Source organism: Cuculus canorus, chromosome 27, assembly GCF_017976375.1.
Source record: "Cuculus canorus isolate bCucCan1 chromosome 27, bCucCan1.pri, whole genome shotgun sequence".
Lineage (NCBI taxonomy): Eukaryota > Metazoa > Chordata > Aves > Cuculiformes > Cuculidae > Cuculus > Cuculus canorus.
Genome location: NC_071427.1, coordinates 3,321,972 through 3,339,065, shown reverse-complemented (window position 1 = coordinate 3,339,065; position 17,094 = coordinate 3,321,972). Strand labels below are relative to the sequence as shown.

Below are 17,094 nucleotides of genomic sequence, written 5' to 3'. Positions count from 1 at the left end.
CCCGTTACCATCCCCTCCCCGTCTCCGCCCCCGCTCCTCCCCGTCCATCCCCTCCCGGCCCATCCCTTCTCCATCCCCTCCCCGTTCATCCCCTCTCTATTCCCACCCCCTCCCCGTTCATCCCCTCTCTATTCCCACCCCCTCCCTGTTCCTCCCGTTACCACCGCCCTCCCCATCCCCTCCCCGTCTCCGCCCCCGCTCCTCCCCGTCCATCCCCTCGCCGTTCCCGCCCCCGTTCCTCCCATCCCCTCCCCATCTCCTCCGCCCATCCCCGTCCCCGCCGCGGCGGCGGGCGCCACTCACCCGCCGGTGTCTGGGCGGCAGCGGGAGGATGCGGGCGGGCCGGGAGGCGGCGGCGGCGGCGGCCGAGGAGGAAGCGGCGGCGGCGGCGGGGAGCGATGCCTCCAAGCGTGGCGGCGGTTCTGCGGGGCGGGCGAGGGGTCGCGGCGGCAAGGGATCTCCGAACGGCGAATGCCGGCGGGGGGAGCCGCCGCGGAGCCCCGGTTCCGAGCCACCTCGGGAGCCCAAGGTCTCCTTCTCCTGCGGCGGCGGCGGCGGCTCCGGTTCTCCCGGTGGGGCCAAGGCTGCCGAGGAGGATGCGGGAGAGGAGGCTCGCGGGAGCCAGGCCAGCTTCATGCAGCGGCAGTTCGGGGCCATGCTCCAGCCCGGCGTCAACAAGTTCTCGCTGCGGATGTTCGGCTCCCAGAAGGCGGTGGAAAGGGAGCAGGAGCGAGTCAAGTCGGCGGGAGCCTGGATCATCCATCCCTACAGCGACTTCAGGTGCGCGGGGATCCCGCGGTGTTCCGAGGCCCGGGGGGATGGAGCATCAGGAATGGACCGGTGCATCCTGTTGGGATGGAGCATCCCGGGAGATGGCGTATTGGGAATAGTCGGTGCATCCCCTTGGGATGGAGTATCCCAGGAGATGGAGCATCTGGCCAGGACAGAGCATGCTGCAGGCATGGAGCATCAGGAAGAGTTGGTGCATCCCATTGGGATGGAGCATCCCGGGTGATGGAGCATCAGGCTGGGATAGAGAATCCTGCAGGGATGAGGCATTGGGAAGGGCCGGTGCATCCCATTAGGATGGAGCATCCTTCAGGGCTGGAGCGTTGGACCAGGCAGAGCATCTTTTGGGGATGGAGCATGAGGATGGGTTTGGTGCACCCTGTTGGGATGGAGCATCCTGAGGGCTGGAGGATGAGGATGGGGTTGGTGCATGTCTTTGGGATGGAGCATCCTGCGAGGATGGAGCAGCAGGAAGGGTCGGTGCATCCTGTGGGGCTGGAGCATCCTGCAGGGATGGAGCATCCCGTGGGATGGAGCATTGGGCCGGACCAGAGCATCCTGCAGGGATGGAGGATTTGGCCGTGCTGGAGCATGACGCTGGGATGGAGAATCGGGCTGGAGCATCCAGCCCCTGGGAGCGTGGGTGGGGATGGGAGTCAGGAGGAGTGGAGGCCGTGCCGAGCCAAGCCATGTCCTGGGAGAGGGCACCTTGAGCTGTGCTGGAGGTGGCAGTGCGGATGCTGCCTGTGTGCAGGGAGAGGCTGGCGGCTGGGCATCCCCCTCCCCAGCGGAGCAGCCGCTAATCCGGAGGTGCTGAGGCCTCTGCTTTGGCAGGGGAGGGCTGAGCATCTTCTTTTTTCCGGGCATCATCCTTCTGGGCTGATCGCAGCCCCTCTGGAGCCCCACTGGGCGGTGGGTCTGTCCCCAAACTGCTCCAGGGGAAGGGATCACCCTCCCTCCCCTCTTGGGTTTGGGCGATGCGCTGCTCTCCAAGCAGAGCTCTGTGCAGGGTTCCCCTCCCCCAGACAGGCCTGATCCTGTCCCTAAGATTCGAGGAGTTTGGGGAGGGATTCATCTGGCTCCCAGGAGGACCAGTGCCCCGGAAATGCAGCCGGTGTAGCTTCCAGCCGAGCAATGGCAAACCCAGGCAGGGAGGGCTCTGCGGCTTCATCTCCCTTCTGTCTCCTGAGCTCTGGGGAAACTCAGAAGTGGCAAAATGCTTCCCAGGCTGTGTGCAGGCTGCCAGGAGGGATGCACGGCTCGAACAGCCGGAGCAGGCGGCACAGCATCTTGCAGGGATGGGTGGATGAGTCCTTCCCTGCGGAGCCAGCTGTCCTGGTCCGGCGAGCTCGGAGGGGCTGAGGGGGGACCGAGGGGCTCAGCTTTGAGTCGTTCTGCTGCGGTGCTGATGCCTGGTTTGGAGAAGCCGGAGGGAGGGTTTGCTGGATGCCACCAAGCCAGACTCTGGGAATTGCTCACTGCTGGCACTCGGGGGGTCCCCGGGGCAGGAGGAGGTGGTGGGTGGTGGGGTCTGCGCTCTCTGGGTGAGCTTGGAGCAGGGACCAATGCCTGCACCTCTGGCTCCCACCCTGACGTGCTGCTCCTGGGCTGATCTGGCATCTTCCAGAGGAGCAGCTGGAGGTCTTCAGCCTCATCTTGGGGCTGACCTCTAGCAGATATTCCCATCGGGAACCTGCTAGCGGGGTGTGTCAGAGCCCACTCGTTGCCCCACCGGCGAGGACCCGGGTCTGCTGCAGAGCCAGGGTGAGGGGCGGTTGCACCACGCAGCCATCGCTGATCCCACGGTGGAGGGAGCTCCATCGTCCCTGCCGCGACTGGGTGTGTGTGGGGATGCCAGGTGGATCCTCAACACCTAGGAGCTGGGAGGCTCTGCCCTTCCACGCTTCCCGTGCTCCGCTTCCCCCTCAGTTGCTCTTGGGGGAGGCTGGGAGCAGGGTGACAGCCTGGCCCTGCCGTCCCCAACACGTTGCCTGCTCTGCTTCTCCAAGCCGGCCAAGCCACAGACCCGACGGCATCGCTCACGGTGTAGCCGAGATCAAGGACTCCCTGCAGTGAGCCCACAGCAGGAGCGAAGCCTCCGAGGCTTCCCCGGCATCGCTCCCCAAGCAGGCGGGTGCCAGTCAGCACTGGGGTGACCTTGGGGAGTCACCCTGCCCCACGCTGGCTCCATCCCTCCTGGAGTTGCTATCAAGACTTGAAACCCATTGGGGAAGAGCCGCTGCCTGTGTTTTGATGCTGCAAGTGGCGTAGGAGAGTTCCCTGCCCAGCAGGGAGGAGCTGCCGGCGGAGCCGCGGCATCGTCTGGGCGTACAAACGTGCACATAAACAGGGTCGGCTCCATGTAGGGCTGATAGCTCAGACGTGAGGACCCCACTCTGCTCGTGCGTGTCGAGGATGTGTCCACCTATTCCACATTGTCCTGCCTTCAAAAATATGTTACGTTTACCTGGTGCTGCTGCTGAACCGGTGTTTGCCTTGCAAAGCCCATTTTCTTATCTTAAGATATAATCATTACGCATCTGCATATGTGACATCATTTCATAATCGGAGTTGTTTGGAGATCCTGTCTCCTCATGGACACGCTCCTATGATTATTCATTCCGGGGCAGATTTGCTCCAGGAATGAAAGTTGCTATTCCCATAAATATTGAATTATTAGGAAGCAGCCTGGGTGGTTGGTTGAGCTCAGGAGCTGCAAATCTGGTGGAAGAGACCTTGTGAATGTTTGCTGCGGTGTCGAGCAGAGCTCCCTCCTTTCGGGTGTCGTGCTCAGTGTCTTCTCCGTGGTTGCTTCTTCTGGTCTTTATTGATGGGAGGGTAAAACCCAGCTAACATTGACTTTTTTGTTGTTTCTCTTGGGGTTTCTGCTCCTTGGAGCTGGGCTGGGAGATGGGAGCTGTATCCAACCCTCGTTTTGCAGTGACTCGGGGCACGTTGTTGGTCTGGCTCTCGTCTTTATACCCCGTGTGCACCCACAGCACCAGGGCTGGGGTGTTGCGAGACCTCAGGAGTGGAGATATGTGCAGGGCCAGGGTCAAGGAGGAGCCAACAGCATTCCCAGGGGAGCGACTGTCGCCTGGGTGCTGGGGAGTGGGTGCTCCAGCTCAGTGCTCCATCCCATCTCCTTCTCGCCAGTGAGAGGCTTGCATAAGCCCGGGAGGAGGATTCAGCCCCGGCACCTTGCTGGATGCAGCAGGGATGCTATGAGCTGTGTGCAGCCGGTGATTTGGTGGTGGTGGTGCCCGTCTCCCTGTGCCCGCTGCCTGATGCTGAGCATCCCTTCCTGCCACGAGGCACGGGGTTTGGAGCTGAGCCGTGGGTTTTCCTGTTGCAAGAGCCAGTCCCTCACCTGAATCGGGAGTGAATCCACATCGAGAGCTTGTGTCCCTGCTGCTGCTTGGCCAGAACTTTCCTCTTCTGCTGTGACAATGGTTTCTGGGGTTTTGCGCTGCCTGGATGGTGCTGCCAACCTGTTGGTGCCACCGTTGGGGTTCCTGAGCGGAGGAACTGGGCTTTCTGGCTGCTGTCGCTCCCGATGTGTGTGCCAGCGCTGCTGCTTGTGAAGGTGTTCCCATTCTCTCCCATGAGGCTGCCACGGAGCTTCTCACCCCCTCTGCGGCATCCGTGTGGGACAGTTGGACTCGGAGATGCTGAAAGGCACAACTCGGTCTTCAGGGAAGAGATGCTTCTGGGTGGGATTGTGAGGGCTTGGGTCCTTGAGCGATTTGCAAAGCCTTTATCCCCAATCCCCAGGGACCCCTGCGGTAAAAGGCTTTTCCAGGAGAAAGCAGCACCAGTCATTCATCGCAACTGGCTGTACTGGGACAGGGCGGGATGGTGCGTTGGGCGCTGTGCCTCGCTGTTCATGGAGCTTGGGCAAACTTCTGCTGTTGGCTTCTTAACCCACTTCTAAGTGCGACCTCATTCTTTTAGAATATGAGTATTTAGTGTGAGTTTGTGAAGCGCCAATCCCGCACCAATCCTGAGCTTCTACCGCCCACCAGGCAGCCCAACCGTTTGCAACCTGGTCCAAGCCAAGAGGCTCAGCTCTTGGGGGGCTCCTCCTGCAGAGCAGGGTCTTGAGAAGGTGCTTCATCTGGCCAAGCAGGCTGGCAAGTAGGTAGATCCTTGCCTGGTCAATGGAATTGCCGGAGAGGGGAGCTCTGTGATGCACCGAGCACATGGAGGCAGTTGGATCATCCCCTGCAGCCCACCTGGAGCTGTGTGTGGTGGTGATGGAGCTGAGCCAGGACATCCCTGGTGTCCTGCAACCATGTGCCCTGGACCGGGGGGGTTCTCCTGGCTCACTTTCATGTGGTTACAGCAGGAGGACACAGAGGCTTTGCTCCTGCAGCCATTGGGATTGTCCCACACCTCTCCAGCCTCAAGGTGTCCATCAGGGTTTTTGAGGTGCCAGGGAGGTGGCAGCTCTGTGGAGGGACGTGCTTTGGGATCTCGGGGGCAGAGGGATCGTGGGCTCCCTGGGACTTGGTGGGGTTGCTCAGCTCCGACTTAGCTCCCACCCAGTTCCTGCGGGGCAGCACCGCTGGGCCAGGCTTTGGGGCAGCCGATGGAGTAGAAGCGCAGCAGCCGCTGCTCTCAGGGGCTTTCGACCTCTTCTGTCACCATCCCTGTTGTTCAACTGGGTCAGAAGCAAGCAAAGGAGTGCCAAGGATCCTAATTAATTCATTTTCAGGTATTTTTAGTAGCCTGGATTGGATCTTTTTTCCTATGCACACGCTGCCCTCCGAGGAAGAGAGCATTGGCATCGCACCCAGGATCTCAAAGAGATCGCACAGAGTCAGTTATGTGTGTTGGAGGGGGGGGGGGATCAGGAGCAGTTTTTCTTTCTCAGCAGGCCGGATTCTGCCCTGGCTCAGCCAGATTGCAAAGGGATTTGAGCCAGTGGAGAGTTTTGCCCAGCTGGCGTGGTTATTTAATCATTATTCTTCCCAAGCTTGCATGCCTGATGCCCCCATGGGACTCGCTTTGTGCAGCAGGGTCAGTCTGGAGGGTCAGCTGGAGCTGCTGGCGGGCGATTTGCGGGACCAATCCAGCCTGGTGCTGCTGCCATGGGTCCCAGCAGCGGCTCTGCCGATGATGCCGCCGTCTCCGAGGGTTCATGCTGTGGAGCCTGAGGTCCAGCAGGGTCCACCACAGCCTCGCTGCCCGTGGAGGGGTTGTGGGGCACTGGAGCCATTCGGTGCCCGGAGGGGGTCAGTGGGTTGCAGGGGGAGGACAACCCCCTCCTCCTGTTTAGAAGACAGCCCTGGGTGTGAAGTCATCCTTGTGCAGCGGTGACATCACTCCCGGTTGCCATGACAATGTCTCACATGGGGAAGGTGTCATTGGAGAAAGGTCAGGAGCTGGGATGCTCCGCTCCTTCTGGTCCTGCGCTAATCTGCACTGGGAGAAGGGGGGTGGGTGGATCCAGCCCATCTCCTTTTCCTGTGTGCAAGAGGTGTCCCCCCTTGTCCCAAGTCCCTGGAAACACCCCCTGCCCATCAGCCTGCAGCTCCTGGGGGCTCCTGCCTGGGGTGGGCTGAGATGTGTGGGTCCTGAGCATCCGTGGGGCTGAGGAGCATCCTCTCCTCCTGCTCCCCAGACCAGCGGCGAGGGGCCGGGATCCCCTCTGCTGGGTCCTGTCCGGATGAGGCTGCTGTGACCTTGCAGGCGCTCAGAAAGGTCATCTGTGGCCCAGAAGACGACGTCAAGGAGAAAAGAGAGAAGGATGGGGGTGAGGCAGGAGAGGGCGGAGGCGGCGGAGGAGCCGTGCAACCCAGGCAGAGGCAAAGGCGGGCGCCCACCCCCTCTGTCTGGCTGGGGCTGCGGGCGATGCTCCAGCTGCAGCTGTACGTGATCTGCTGCGCCGGGAGCCACCGTGGCTCCTTCCACCGCTGTCGTGGCTTTTCCATCGCTATTGTGCCTTTTCCACCGCTATCGTGGCTCCTTCCACCACTCCCGGTGTCCAGCACGCAGTTGCTGCCCTGCACACCCCGACACTGGAACCACCGCCAGGTCCAGAGGGTGCTGGATAGGATGGTCCTGGCTGTCCCTGGGGACTCTGTCCCCATCCTTGGGGACCGGGGAGAGCTGGGGGCTGCCTCCACCCGTAACTTTAAGCTCTGCCTGTGGAGCGTGCGATTCCCCACCGCGGCGGCGGGCAGGTTGGGGAGGAGTGTGGTCCCCAACCCACCAGGATGGTCTCACCCGTTGGGACTTGGCAGCATCGTTCTCCCCTCACCCCAGGACCTTCCTGGGTTGGATGCTCAGTGCGGATCAAACCAGCACAGCAGAAAGAGTCCCAACCTCAGCCAGCACCCCCCAACCTCATCCTGCACCCCCAGGTGCAGCCAGGACTGTGCTGGGCTGCAGGATGTGTCCCTGGGTAGAAGCTTAAGGCAGAGGTGGCATCAGAGTGACATCGCTGTGGTAGCACAGGTTCCGTAGGGCAGGGTGCGATGGCCGGGACCCCCTTGACAAGGGAGGTGACTGCAGGTGCTGGTGACACTCTCCTCCATCCTTTCGCTCCCCAGGTTTTACTGGGACTTCACGATGCTGCTCTTCATGGTGGGCAACCTGATCATCATTCCCGTGGGCATCACCTTCTTCAAGGAGGAGACCACGGCACCCTGGATCGTGTTCAACGTAGTGTCCGACACCTTCTTCTTGATGGACCTTGTGCTGAACTTCCGGACAGGGATTGTCATTGAGGACAACACGGAAATCATCCTGGACCCCGAGAGGATCAAGAAGAAGTACCTCAAGACCTGGTTTGTGGTAGACTTTATCTCCTCTATCCCTGTGGACTACGTCTTCCTCATTGTGGAGAAGGGCATAGACTCGGAGGTCTACAAGACAGCCCGTGCCCTCCGCATCGTCCGCTTCACCAAGATCCTCAGCCTCCTGCGGCTCCTCCGCCTCTCCCGGCTCATCCGCTACATCCATCAGTGGGAAGAGGTAGGAGTCCCATGGTGGTGTGGTGTGAACAGCTGGAGAAAGCAGGAGCCAGGAGGGGTCCCTGTCACCGTGGTGGGGCTCAGGGTTGCCCGAGGAGCCGGTTGTGGGTTGGATGGGGTCTGTGGGGCTGTGGTGTGTGGAGCTGGTGGGCAACTGTGACCCTCCTTGGAGGGGGAGCAGGTTCTGGGTGTCCCCAATGGGACAGAGAAGATCAAGAAGTGCCTCAAGACCTGGTTTGTGGTCGACCTGGTGGTGGACTCAGTGGTAGAGGTGGGATGTGAGAGTGTTCCCAGTCCACTTCAGCACAAAGATAGAGTGAGTGTGTGTGTGTGTGTACACGCGTGTGCCATGGTGCTGAGCTTTGCACAGCCGCTCCCGGTGTGATGATACGGCACCACCCATGGGTGACAGCAGAGCTGGCACAAGCAAGCGTGCCACCCTGTGCTCTACCAGTAGCTCCACTGGGAGACACTGGGAATGGCTGGAAGACCTCTGACCCCTCAGGGATGCTGAGATCCCAGGGTGGGAGAGTGGATGTTGCCCAGGCTCGGCGCACCCAGGGCTGCGAGGGGCTGTGCCATCATGTTGGGACCTGTCATTGTGTTGGGACATGTCATCGTGTCAAGACGAAGCTTTGCCGCGTGGCAGCTCGGCCGGCTGGAGCTGCGCGGGTGCCGGCTGCGGCGTGGAGCCTGTTGCGTGCCCGCGGGCTCCCTTCTCCACCACCACCACCACCGCCACCGTGTCTCCAGGCTTGGCGAGGGCATGGATGGTGGTTCTTGGCCATGAATGACCTCCCCGTGGAGGCTCTGGAGGATGTCCGGCAGCGCGGCAAAGACCAGCGATGCCTGGGCACGGCGGTGCCATCGGCTCCAGCGGTCTCGGGGTTGACACAGGACCCTTCTGGGCTTCCACCCTGCAAACACAGAGCTGCTCTGCGAGCTCGGTGGGTGCTGGAGGTTTGTGCTTGGCAGCGCCTCTGTCTCTCTCTCTCTGTCCTGGCCTCACCCCGCAATGCAAACCCTGCAGCCCCTGGCACGTGGCTCTTCCCACAGCTCCGTGGGGACTCAGCCTTCCGGCACGCATGGGGCTGGCAGGGTTGAGCCCGGCTATTCTGCACAGTGCCCGGCAGAGCCTCGAGCATCGCAGCAGTGCTGGGGGCTGCCCTGGTTCCTGCGGCAGAGGAGTTGGGGGCTGGCTGCAGCTCCAGCCAGGCTGCCTTCACCCCCCTCCTGCCTTCACCCCCCTCCTGCCTTCACCCCCCTCCCTGCCGTCACCCCCCTCCTGCCTTCACCTCCCTCCCTGCCTTCACCTCCCTCCCTGCCTTCACCTCCCTCCCTGCCTTCACCCCCCTCCTGCCTTCATCCCCCTCCCTGCCTTCATCCCCCTCCCTGCCTTCATCTCCCTCCTGCCTTCACCCCCCTCCTGCCTTCACCCCCCTCCCTGCCTTCATCTCCCTCCTGCCTTCATCTCCCTCCTGCCTTCATCTCCCCTTCCCTGCCTTCATCTCCCCTTCCCTGCCTTCATCTCCCTCCTGCCTTCACCCCCCTCCTGCCTTCACCCCCCTCCTGCCTTCACCTCCCTCCTTGCCTTCATCTCCCCTTCCCTGCCTTCATCTCCCCTTCCCTGCCTTCATCTCCCCTTCCCTGCCTTCACCCCCCTCTCGCCTTCACCCCCCTCTCGCCTTCACCCCCCTCTCGCCTTCACCCCCCTCCTGCCTTCACCCCCCTCCTGCCTTCACCCCCTTCCCTGCCTTCACCCCCCTCCTGCCTTCATCCCTCCCCATGCCCCCATCCCTTCTGTGTCCCCCCCATATCCCCCCCTGTGTCCCAACCGTGTCCCTCCCATGTCAGGGCTCTGGCTCTGCGCCCTTTTCACTTTCAGATGAGACTTAGCAGGGAGAACCCTGAGGACGAGTTAAACCTGTGCGGATTATCCTGGTAATCACATCCGCTTACAGGGGATGGGAGCAGAATGCGGTCCCCATCCCTGCCAGGACCTTGCTTGCTCTTGCAGGTCCTCGGGGGTTGGCAGATGCTACCGGAGCATCTCTGGAGGGGCTTTTGTGTTCTGGATTTTTGCCCACAGGAGTCTTAGTGGTGGCACTGGCTGGAGTGGGGAAGAGATGTGCCTGAGGCTGGCGGTGATGGGAATAGGGTTCCTCCTGCTTTTCCTCACCCCAGGCTGCCTCTTCCTCACCCCTCGCACATCCCCCTGGCTCTGCCTGCGCAGGCAGCCTTGGACCCAGGGTGGGTGCAGGGAAAGGGATGCTGTGCCCATGCTGATGCCCTTGCCCTTCTCCTTGCCCTTCTCCTTGCCCTTCTCCTTGCCCTTCTCCTTGCCCTTCTCCTTGCCCTTCTCCTTGCCCTTCTCCTTGTCCTTGCCGTGTTCCTGCTCCATGCGATGCTGTGGACCTCCAGCCTTGGCTCTGCAGCCGGGATTGTGGGTTACACTGCAAGGAGGGTAATTATTTGTCGTTTTAGTTCTCCCTCCCCCTCGAATTCATTTTTTCTAGACCCTCAAAATATTAAAGGAAAAGGAACGAGTCCTCAGCTCAGTTTGTAGCCAGGAGAACACCTTTCTCCCTCCTGGATTTGCCTTGGGGTGATGGGTGCTCCGGCCAAGCTGGGACCGGGATGTGGCCAGAGGAAGCTCTCAGAGGAAGCTCTCATGGGCTGTGGGTGAGCAGTGTTCTCCAGATGCTCCTGGAGGAGCTGCTGCAAACCCTTCCATGACAGAGATCTGATCCTGGGAGGACTATGGTGGGTCCTTGTGGTCGTGGCTCCCTCCCACACCCACCCTGGGGACTCTCCTTGGGTGTTTCTGATGGGTCCTGGAGGGACACAGCCCATCATGGTGGTTTCTTCAGCAAAGTGGACTGCTTGGAGCTGCCCTGGCTGCTCTCCCGAGATCGGAGTCTCCATTCACCCTCACCTTGATGTGGGCACCTCCGACTTCACCCTCGCCAATCCCCAGAGCTTTGGTTCTCCCTGAGAACCCACTGTCTCTGCCTCATCCTCATCAAAGCTCGCAGCCATTAGCGCATTCCGGGGTGGCAGCGTGGCGGCATCCCAGCGGCTATAAATAGGAAGGTGGAGCGCAGCCGCCTCGGGAAGGGCTGAGGCCATGAGGGTTGATGTCCTGAGTGGAGCCAGGCAGTGGGGAGATGATCCACAAGAAGGATGTGGAGCTGTTGGAGCGAGGCCAGAGGAGACCACGGAGATGATCCGAGGGCTGGAGAACCTCCTGTAGGAGGACAGGCTGAGAGTGTTGGGGTTGTTCAGCCTGGAGAAGGCTGTGGGGAGACCATAGAGCAGCTTCCAGGGCTGAAAGGGGCTCCAGGAAAGCTGGGGAGGGGCTCTGGATCAGGGAGGACAGGGAGAGGATAAGGGGAATGGGTTTGAGTTGAAAGAGGGGAGCTGGAGATGAGATCTTAGGGAGAAATGTTTTGCTGTGAGGGTGGGGAGGCCCTGGCCCAGGTTGCCCAGAGCAGTGGTGGCTGCTCCATCCCTGGAGGGGTTCAAGGCCAGGTTGGATGGGGCTTGGAGCCCCTGATCCAGTGGGAGGTGATGGAACTGGATTGGCTTTGAGGTCCCTTCCAACCCAAACCATTCTATGATTCTATGATCCCTGTGTTTACCCTCTGCCATCCCACCCTGTCCCCTCCGCTTGCAGATTTTCCACATGACCTACGACCTGGCCAGCGCGGTGATGAGGATCATCAACCTCATCGGCATGATGCTGCTGCTCTGCCACTGGGACGGCTGCCTCCAGTTCCTCGTGCCCATGCTGCAGGATTTCCCCCAGAACTGCTGGGTCTCCATCAACGGGATGGTGGTGAGTGGCAGCCCCAACCCCACAGGGTCACTCGTGCCCCAGACTCCCCTCCATCCCCGTAGCGTCTGGCCTCTCCCTACTCGCCCCAGAGATGCTGGTGCTGTGGTGCCCACAGCTGTGTCCGCAGGGTGAGGTCTCATGGGACCATGGCAGGGGATTGCTGAGATGCTGACACGATGCTCTGCCCCATCCCCTGCTGCCTTCTCCTGCTAATTAGCAACAAAGCTACTATTAATAAATAATGGGCTAACTTTCTTCTAATTGCTCCCTCTCAGCCCTGCAGCCTGCTGCTAATGGCTCTTCTCCCTCTGTCCGTCTTCCGTTCTGCTGGTGTTTCCATCTCCGTTCCTCCCATCCGGATTTTTCTCCTTCCTTTCCTCCCCATCTCGTGCTTCTTCTTCCCCGGCTGCTTCATTCCTGGGGGGAGAAAACCAGGGCTTTGCTTCAGGCTGGGCTGGAAGATTCCTGCCCCAAGAGCCACCAGCGCATCCCTGACCGCTGTCTCAGCTGTGTCCACACGGTCCTGCGCGTGAGCGCTGAAATAACTCAGTGGTTGAGAGCAGCAGGAGAAGGACTTGGGGTGCAGGGGGAGGAGAAGCTCGACATGAGGTGGCAATGTGTGCTCACAGCCCAGAAACCAACCGTGTCCTGGGCTGCATCCAGAGCAGAGGGACCAGCAGGGAGGGAGGGGATTCTGCCCATCTGGGGAGACCCACCTGGAGCCCCATGTCCAGTTCTGGAGTCCTCAGCACAGGAAGGACATGGAGCTGTTGGAGCGAGTGCAGAGGAGGCCATGGAGATGATCCAAGGGCTGGAGAACCTCCTGTATGAGGACAGGCTGAGAGATCAGGATTGTTCAGCCTGGAGAGGAGAAGGCTGTGGGGAGACCTTAGAGCAGCTTCCAGTGCTGAAAGGGGCTCCAGGAAAGCTGGGGAGAGGCTCTGGATCAGGGAGGGCAGGGATAGGATGAGGGGAATGGTTTTCAGCTGAAAGAGGGGAGATTGAGATGAGATCTTAGGAGGAAATGTTTTGCTGTGAGGGTGGGGAGCCCCTGGCCCAGGTTGCCCAGAGCAGTGGTGGCTGCCCCATCCCTGGAGGGGTTCCAGACCAGGTTGGATGGAGCAGAGAACCCCGATTTTCCGCCAGGCTTTGGTCAGGGCGTTTTAGCCGCACACCCACAGGCGCGTGTGAGCAGCCGTGCGTCAGGCAGGGCTGAGCGCCGCCGTCATCGCTGTCGCTGCAGAACGACTCGTGGAGCGAGCTGTACTCCTTCGCCCTCTTCAAGTCGATGAGCCACATGCTCTGCATCGGCTACGGGAAGCAGGCGCCCGAGAGCATGACCGACATCTGGCTGACCATGCTGAGCATGATCGTGGGGGCTACCTGCTACGCCATGTTCATCGGCCACGCCACCGCCCTCATCCAATCGCTGGACTCCTCCCGACGCCAGTACCAGGAGAAGGTAGGACAGGGCTGGATGGGGACCATCCATGGGGACGGCTCCTGTTCTGCGCCCGGCCGTCGTATCCCCTCCGGGAGCTGCGGTGTGGCAGGGATGGATGGGCTGGTGGAGTGGGACCCACCCCATGGAGCAGGGATGTAGGTGGGGGGTTCGATCCGGCTGGGTGCTGAGGCCACCTCTCCCCACAGTACAAGCAGGTGGAGCAGTACATGTCCTTCCACAAGCTGCCTGCTGACTTCCGCCAGAAGATCCACGACTACTATGAGCACCGCTACCAGGGCAAGATGTTCGATGAGGACAGCATCCTGGGGGAGCTCAACGAGCCCCTGCGCGAGGTGAGAGCCCGGAGGGGTGATGAGGATGGGAAGCCTTCTGAGAAGCCCTCCCTGCTGTGGAAGAGGCTGTAGATCCCACCAGCTCTTGCTCTTGCTCCAACTCTGCAGCTCCAAGCATACGTGTGTCCACGCACAAGCTTGTGTGCTTGGATTTCTGTGTATGCCATCTTCTGGGTTCATGAAGCTGCCCTCGGAGTCACCGTGTTGGCTTCCTCGGGCTGATCCTTCACCTCCTTCCCCTGCAGGAAATTGTGAACTTCAACTGCCGCAAGCTGGTGGCTTCCATGCCGCTGTTTGCCAACGCGGACCCCAACTTTGTCACGGCCATGCTCACCAAGCTGAAGTTTGAGGTGTTCCAGCCGGGTGACTACATCATCCGCGAGGGCACCATTGGCAAGAAGATGTATTTCATCCAGCACGGCGTGGTCAGCATCCTCACCAAGGGCAACAAGGAGATGAAACTCTCCGATGGCTCCTACTTTGGAGGTGAGCACTGAGGACCCTGAGCTCCGGTACCATCCTGGGGTCTCTGAGAGGCACTGGGACATTGGTGCCAGCCCAGGGGACCCACAACGCAGTGGGTCTCGTCCCATGTGCTTCTCCTGTCCTGATTTCCAGTCCTTGCTGGTGGTATTTTGACTTTGGAACTGTTGTATCCTCTACAGAGATCTGCTTGCTGACCCGTGGCCGGCGCACGGCCAGTGTCCGGGCGGACACCTACTGCCGCCTCTACTCGCTCTCGGTGGACAACTTCAACGAGGTGCTCGAAGAGTACCCCATGATGAGACGAGCCTTCGAGACCGTGGCCATTGACCGCCTTGACCGCATTGGTAGGGGACGGGGGCTCTGGGGGGGCTGTCCTGGCAGCGTGGGGGTGGCTCTCATGGTTCTCCCCCTCTCTTGGGCGTCTTGACTTGTATCAGAAACAGTGTGGGCAGCAGAACCAGGAAAGCGATTGTGTCTTTGTACTTGGTGCTGGTGAGGCCGTACCTCAAATCCTGTGTCCAGTTTTGGGTCCCTCACTCCAAGAAGAACATTGAGGGGCTGAAGCGCAGCCAGAAAAGGGGAGCGGAGCTGGGGAAGGGGCTGGAGAACAAGGATTATGAAAGGCGGCTGAGGGACCTGGCGCTGTTTAACCTGGAGAAGAGAAGGCTGAGAGGAGACCTCATCATTCTCTGCAACTGCCTGAAAGGAGTTTGTAGCGAGGTGGCTGTCGGTCTCTTTGCCCAAGTGATGGGCAGTAGGATAAGAGAGAACGGCTTCAAGTTGCACCAGGGGAGATGATACTGAAAAATCCCAGCAAATAAACTCTCTAAAACTCATTTTGAAGTTCTAGAAAGCAAGTAACAAGTTGCTTCTCCTAAGTAAGAAATGATGGGATGAGAGGAAATGGCCTCAACTTGCACCGAGGGAGGTTTTAGATTGGATGTTAAGAGAAATTTCTTCCCCAAAAGGCTTCTCGAGCACTGGCAGAGGCTGCTCAGGGAAGAGGTGGAGTCACCATCCCTGGAGGCGTTTAAAAGATGGGTAGATGAGGGTTCAGTGGTGGACAGCTACAGTTGGACTGGATGATCTCAAAGGTCTTTTCCAACCGAATGATTCTATGATTCTCTCCTGGCTCTCTCCCTCCAGGGAAGAAGAACTCAATCCTCCTCCATAAAGTGCAGCACGACCTCAACTCGGGCGTCTTTAACAACCAGGAGAACGAGATCATCCAAGAGATCGTCAAGTACGACCGGGAGATGGTGCAGCAAGCGGAACTGCAGCAGCACACGGCCATGTACAGCCCCGTTCAGCCCCAGGTCACCTCTGCCATCGCCACCCTCCAACAAGCTGTCGCCATGAGCTTCTGCCCGCAGATGGCGAGCCCGCTGGTGGGCTCCATGGCCCTGGGCTCGCCCCGCATGATGCGTCGCTTGCAATACGCCCAAGCCGTGCCCAGCCCCTTCGCCGTCTCGCCCGTCTTGCTACAGCAGAGCCCCCCGCCGCAGCCGCAGCCCCCGGCGCCCCACGCCAACCCTTCGCCCTCGCAGGACCAGGCGCAGCCCAGCACTCTGCCCGCCTCCACCAGCGCCTTTGCTGCCGTGGCCGCCAGCCCACCATCCCAAAGCCCTCTGGCCAGCCGGACGTTCGCCTACGGAGCCGCCCCGGGGCAGCTGGGCTCCCAGCTCTCCCTCAGCCAGCAGCAGGGTCCCGGCTCGCCCCAGCGCTTGGCCGCCCACAAAAGCACCCAGGCGCTGCACACCAGCAGCCTCAGCCAGGATTCGCGGCCCCTGTCGGCATCGCAGCCCTCCCTGCCCCACGGGCTGGCGGCCGGCAGCACCCAGAGCCCTCCGGCATCGGTACATGAGTCGTCCACCTCCATCAGTGGGGGTCCGGCTGCTGCCTCGCCGGGTCCTGGTCCCCCGGCCGCGCTGCGGGGCCAAGCGGCATCGCGAGGGGCTCCAGCCCACCCGGCATCGGCAAGCGCGGTGCTTGTGGGGCCACCAGCTTTGCCGCAGGACTCGGCGGCCACCCGCAAGGATTCGGTGGCCAGCACGCCCGACACGGACCCGGCCAAGTCCAGGCTGTCTTCCAACTTGTGACCTCCGTGCCGTTGCGTGGGGACGAGCATGACAGAGGGGACCGCAGCAGTGAGTCCCGTCTCGCCCCGTGCCGTCCCGCGCCAGCCCCGCTCCTCGGCTTCCCCCCCAACGCACGCTGCAGAGCGGGGCGGCTGCCGGGGGTGGGCACGGGGTCGCTGTGCCCCTCGCCCACCACGGGGACCGGGCTGACCCCCCCCGGCTACGTCGCCTCCGACCAAAGTCTGGCCTCATCTCCTGCTCCCTGCGGCAAAGCTCCCGCTGCCCCCCAGCCTCCCCGGCTGCCCCATAGAAGCCACTGCTGCATCATCCCCCGTGATCAACTCTGTATAGGATATTTATGACCTGAATACAGCCCCGTGTGTGTGCATCCGCAGGACACCTCCCCGGGGCTCTAGGCACGCTGGCCAGCCCCAGCGCATCATCCCTGCCTCCTCTCCCACAGACCCGAGGCGAGGGGTGACAGCTCAGGACTGGAGGTAAGTTTCGGGGTCTGAGGGACGGTCACCCGGAGACTCGCGAGCACCCCACGTACACGCTGTGCGCCCCCCTAGCCTGACCCTGGGGGCGAACGCAGCCCGACTTCCCTGTAGTCAGCGTTAGGACAGAGGCATCGCCGGAGCCTGGGGATCCAACCCCAGGGGTGCCCCACGGGCGCTGCTGCCCCATAGGTCCAAGGCTGGGGAAGGCGGACACTTGCGTGTAGCAGCGTAGCTGTGTGCGTGCACTGATGGACGGGTGGATGTGTGTGCGCGCGTGTGTGTATGTAAGTCTCTGCCGAGCACTCCGGAGCCTTCCACGTTGAATGTATGCAGCGCCTGCGAGCGAGGGACCACGCGCCAGCCCGGCACCCTGTAGCTGTGCAGCCGGCAGGACAGGGCCCCGCTCCAAGCTTCCACCTTTCCATCCAGCCCATCCTGTGCAATAAATGTCAGCAACTGACAGAGCTATGCATGACTCCGTCTCTGCTTCTCCTTCGCCTCCTTCTCTCCCCGACGCAGCTCCGGTTGCTCCCACTCCCCTCACCCAGCTCTGGGAGCTCTGCCACTGGGCACAGCTCCAAGTTAGGCTGCAGCTTTGTCCTTTGAAGAGCTGCTTCTCTGCCACA

At 61.2% G+C, this 17,094-nt stretch overlaps 1 protein-coding gene across 1 annotated transcript; it reads left to right on the top strand.

The window, feature by feature from the left end:
• The first annotated feature begins 267 nt into the window (after positions 1–267).
• Positions 268–16,927, top strand: HCN2 (hyperpolarization activated cyclic nucleotide gated potassium and sodium channel 2). The gene is made up of 8 exons (XM_054050453.1): positions 268–780; positions 7,347–7,770; positions 11,446–11,607; positions 12,851–13,069; positions 13,258–13,404; positions 13,650–13,890; positions 14,070–14,234; positions 15,037–16,927. The coding sequence occupies exons 1-8, from the start codon at positions 332–334 to the stop codon at positions 15,987–15,989; spliced, it is 2,760 nt and encodes a 919-aa protein (XP_053906428.1). The 5' UTR covers positions 268–331; the 3' UTR covers positions 15,990–16,927.
• The last annotated feature ends 167 nt before the right edge of the window (positions 16,928–17,094 follow it).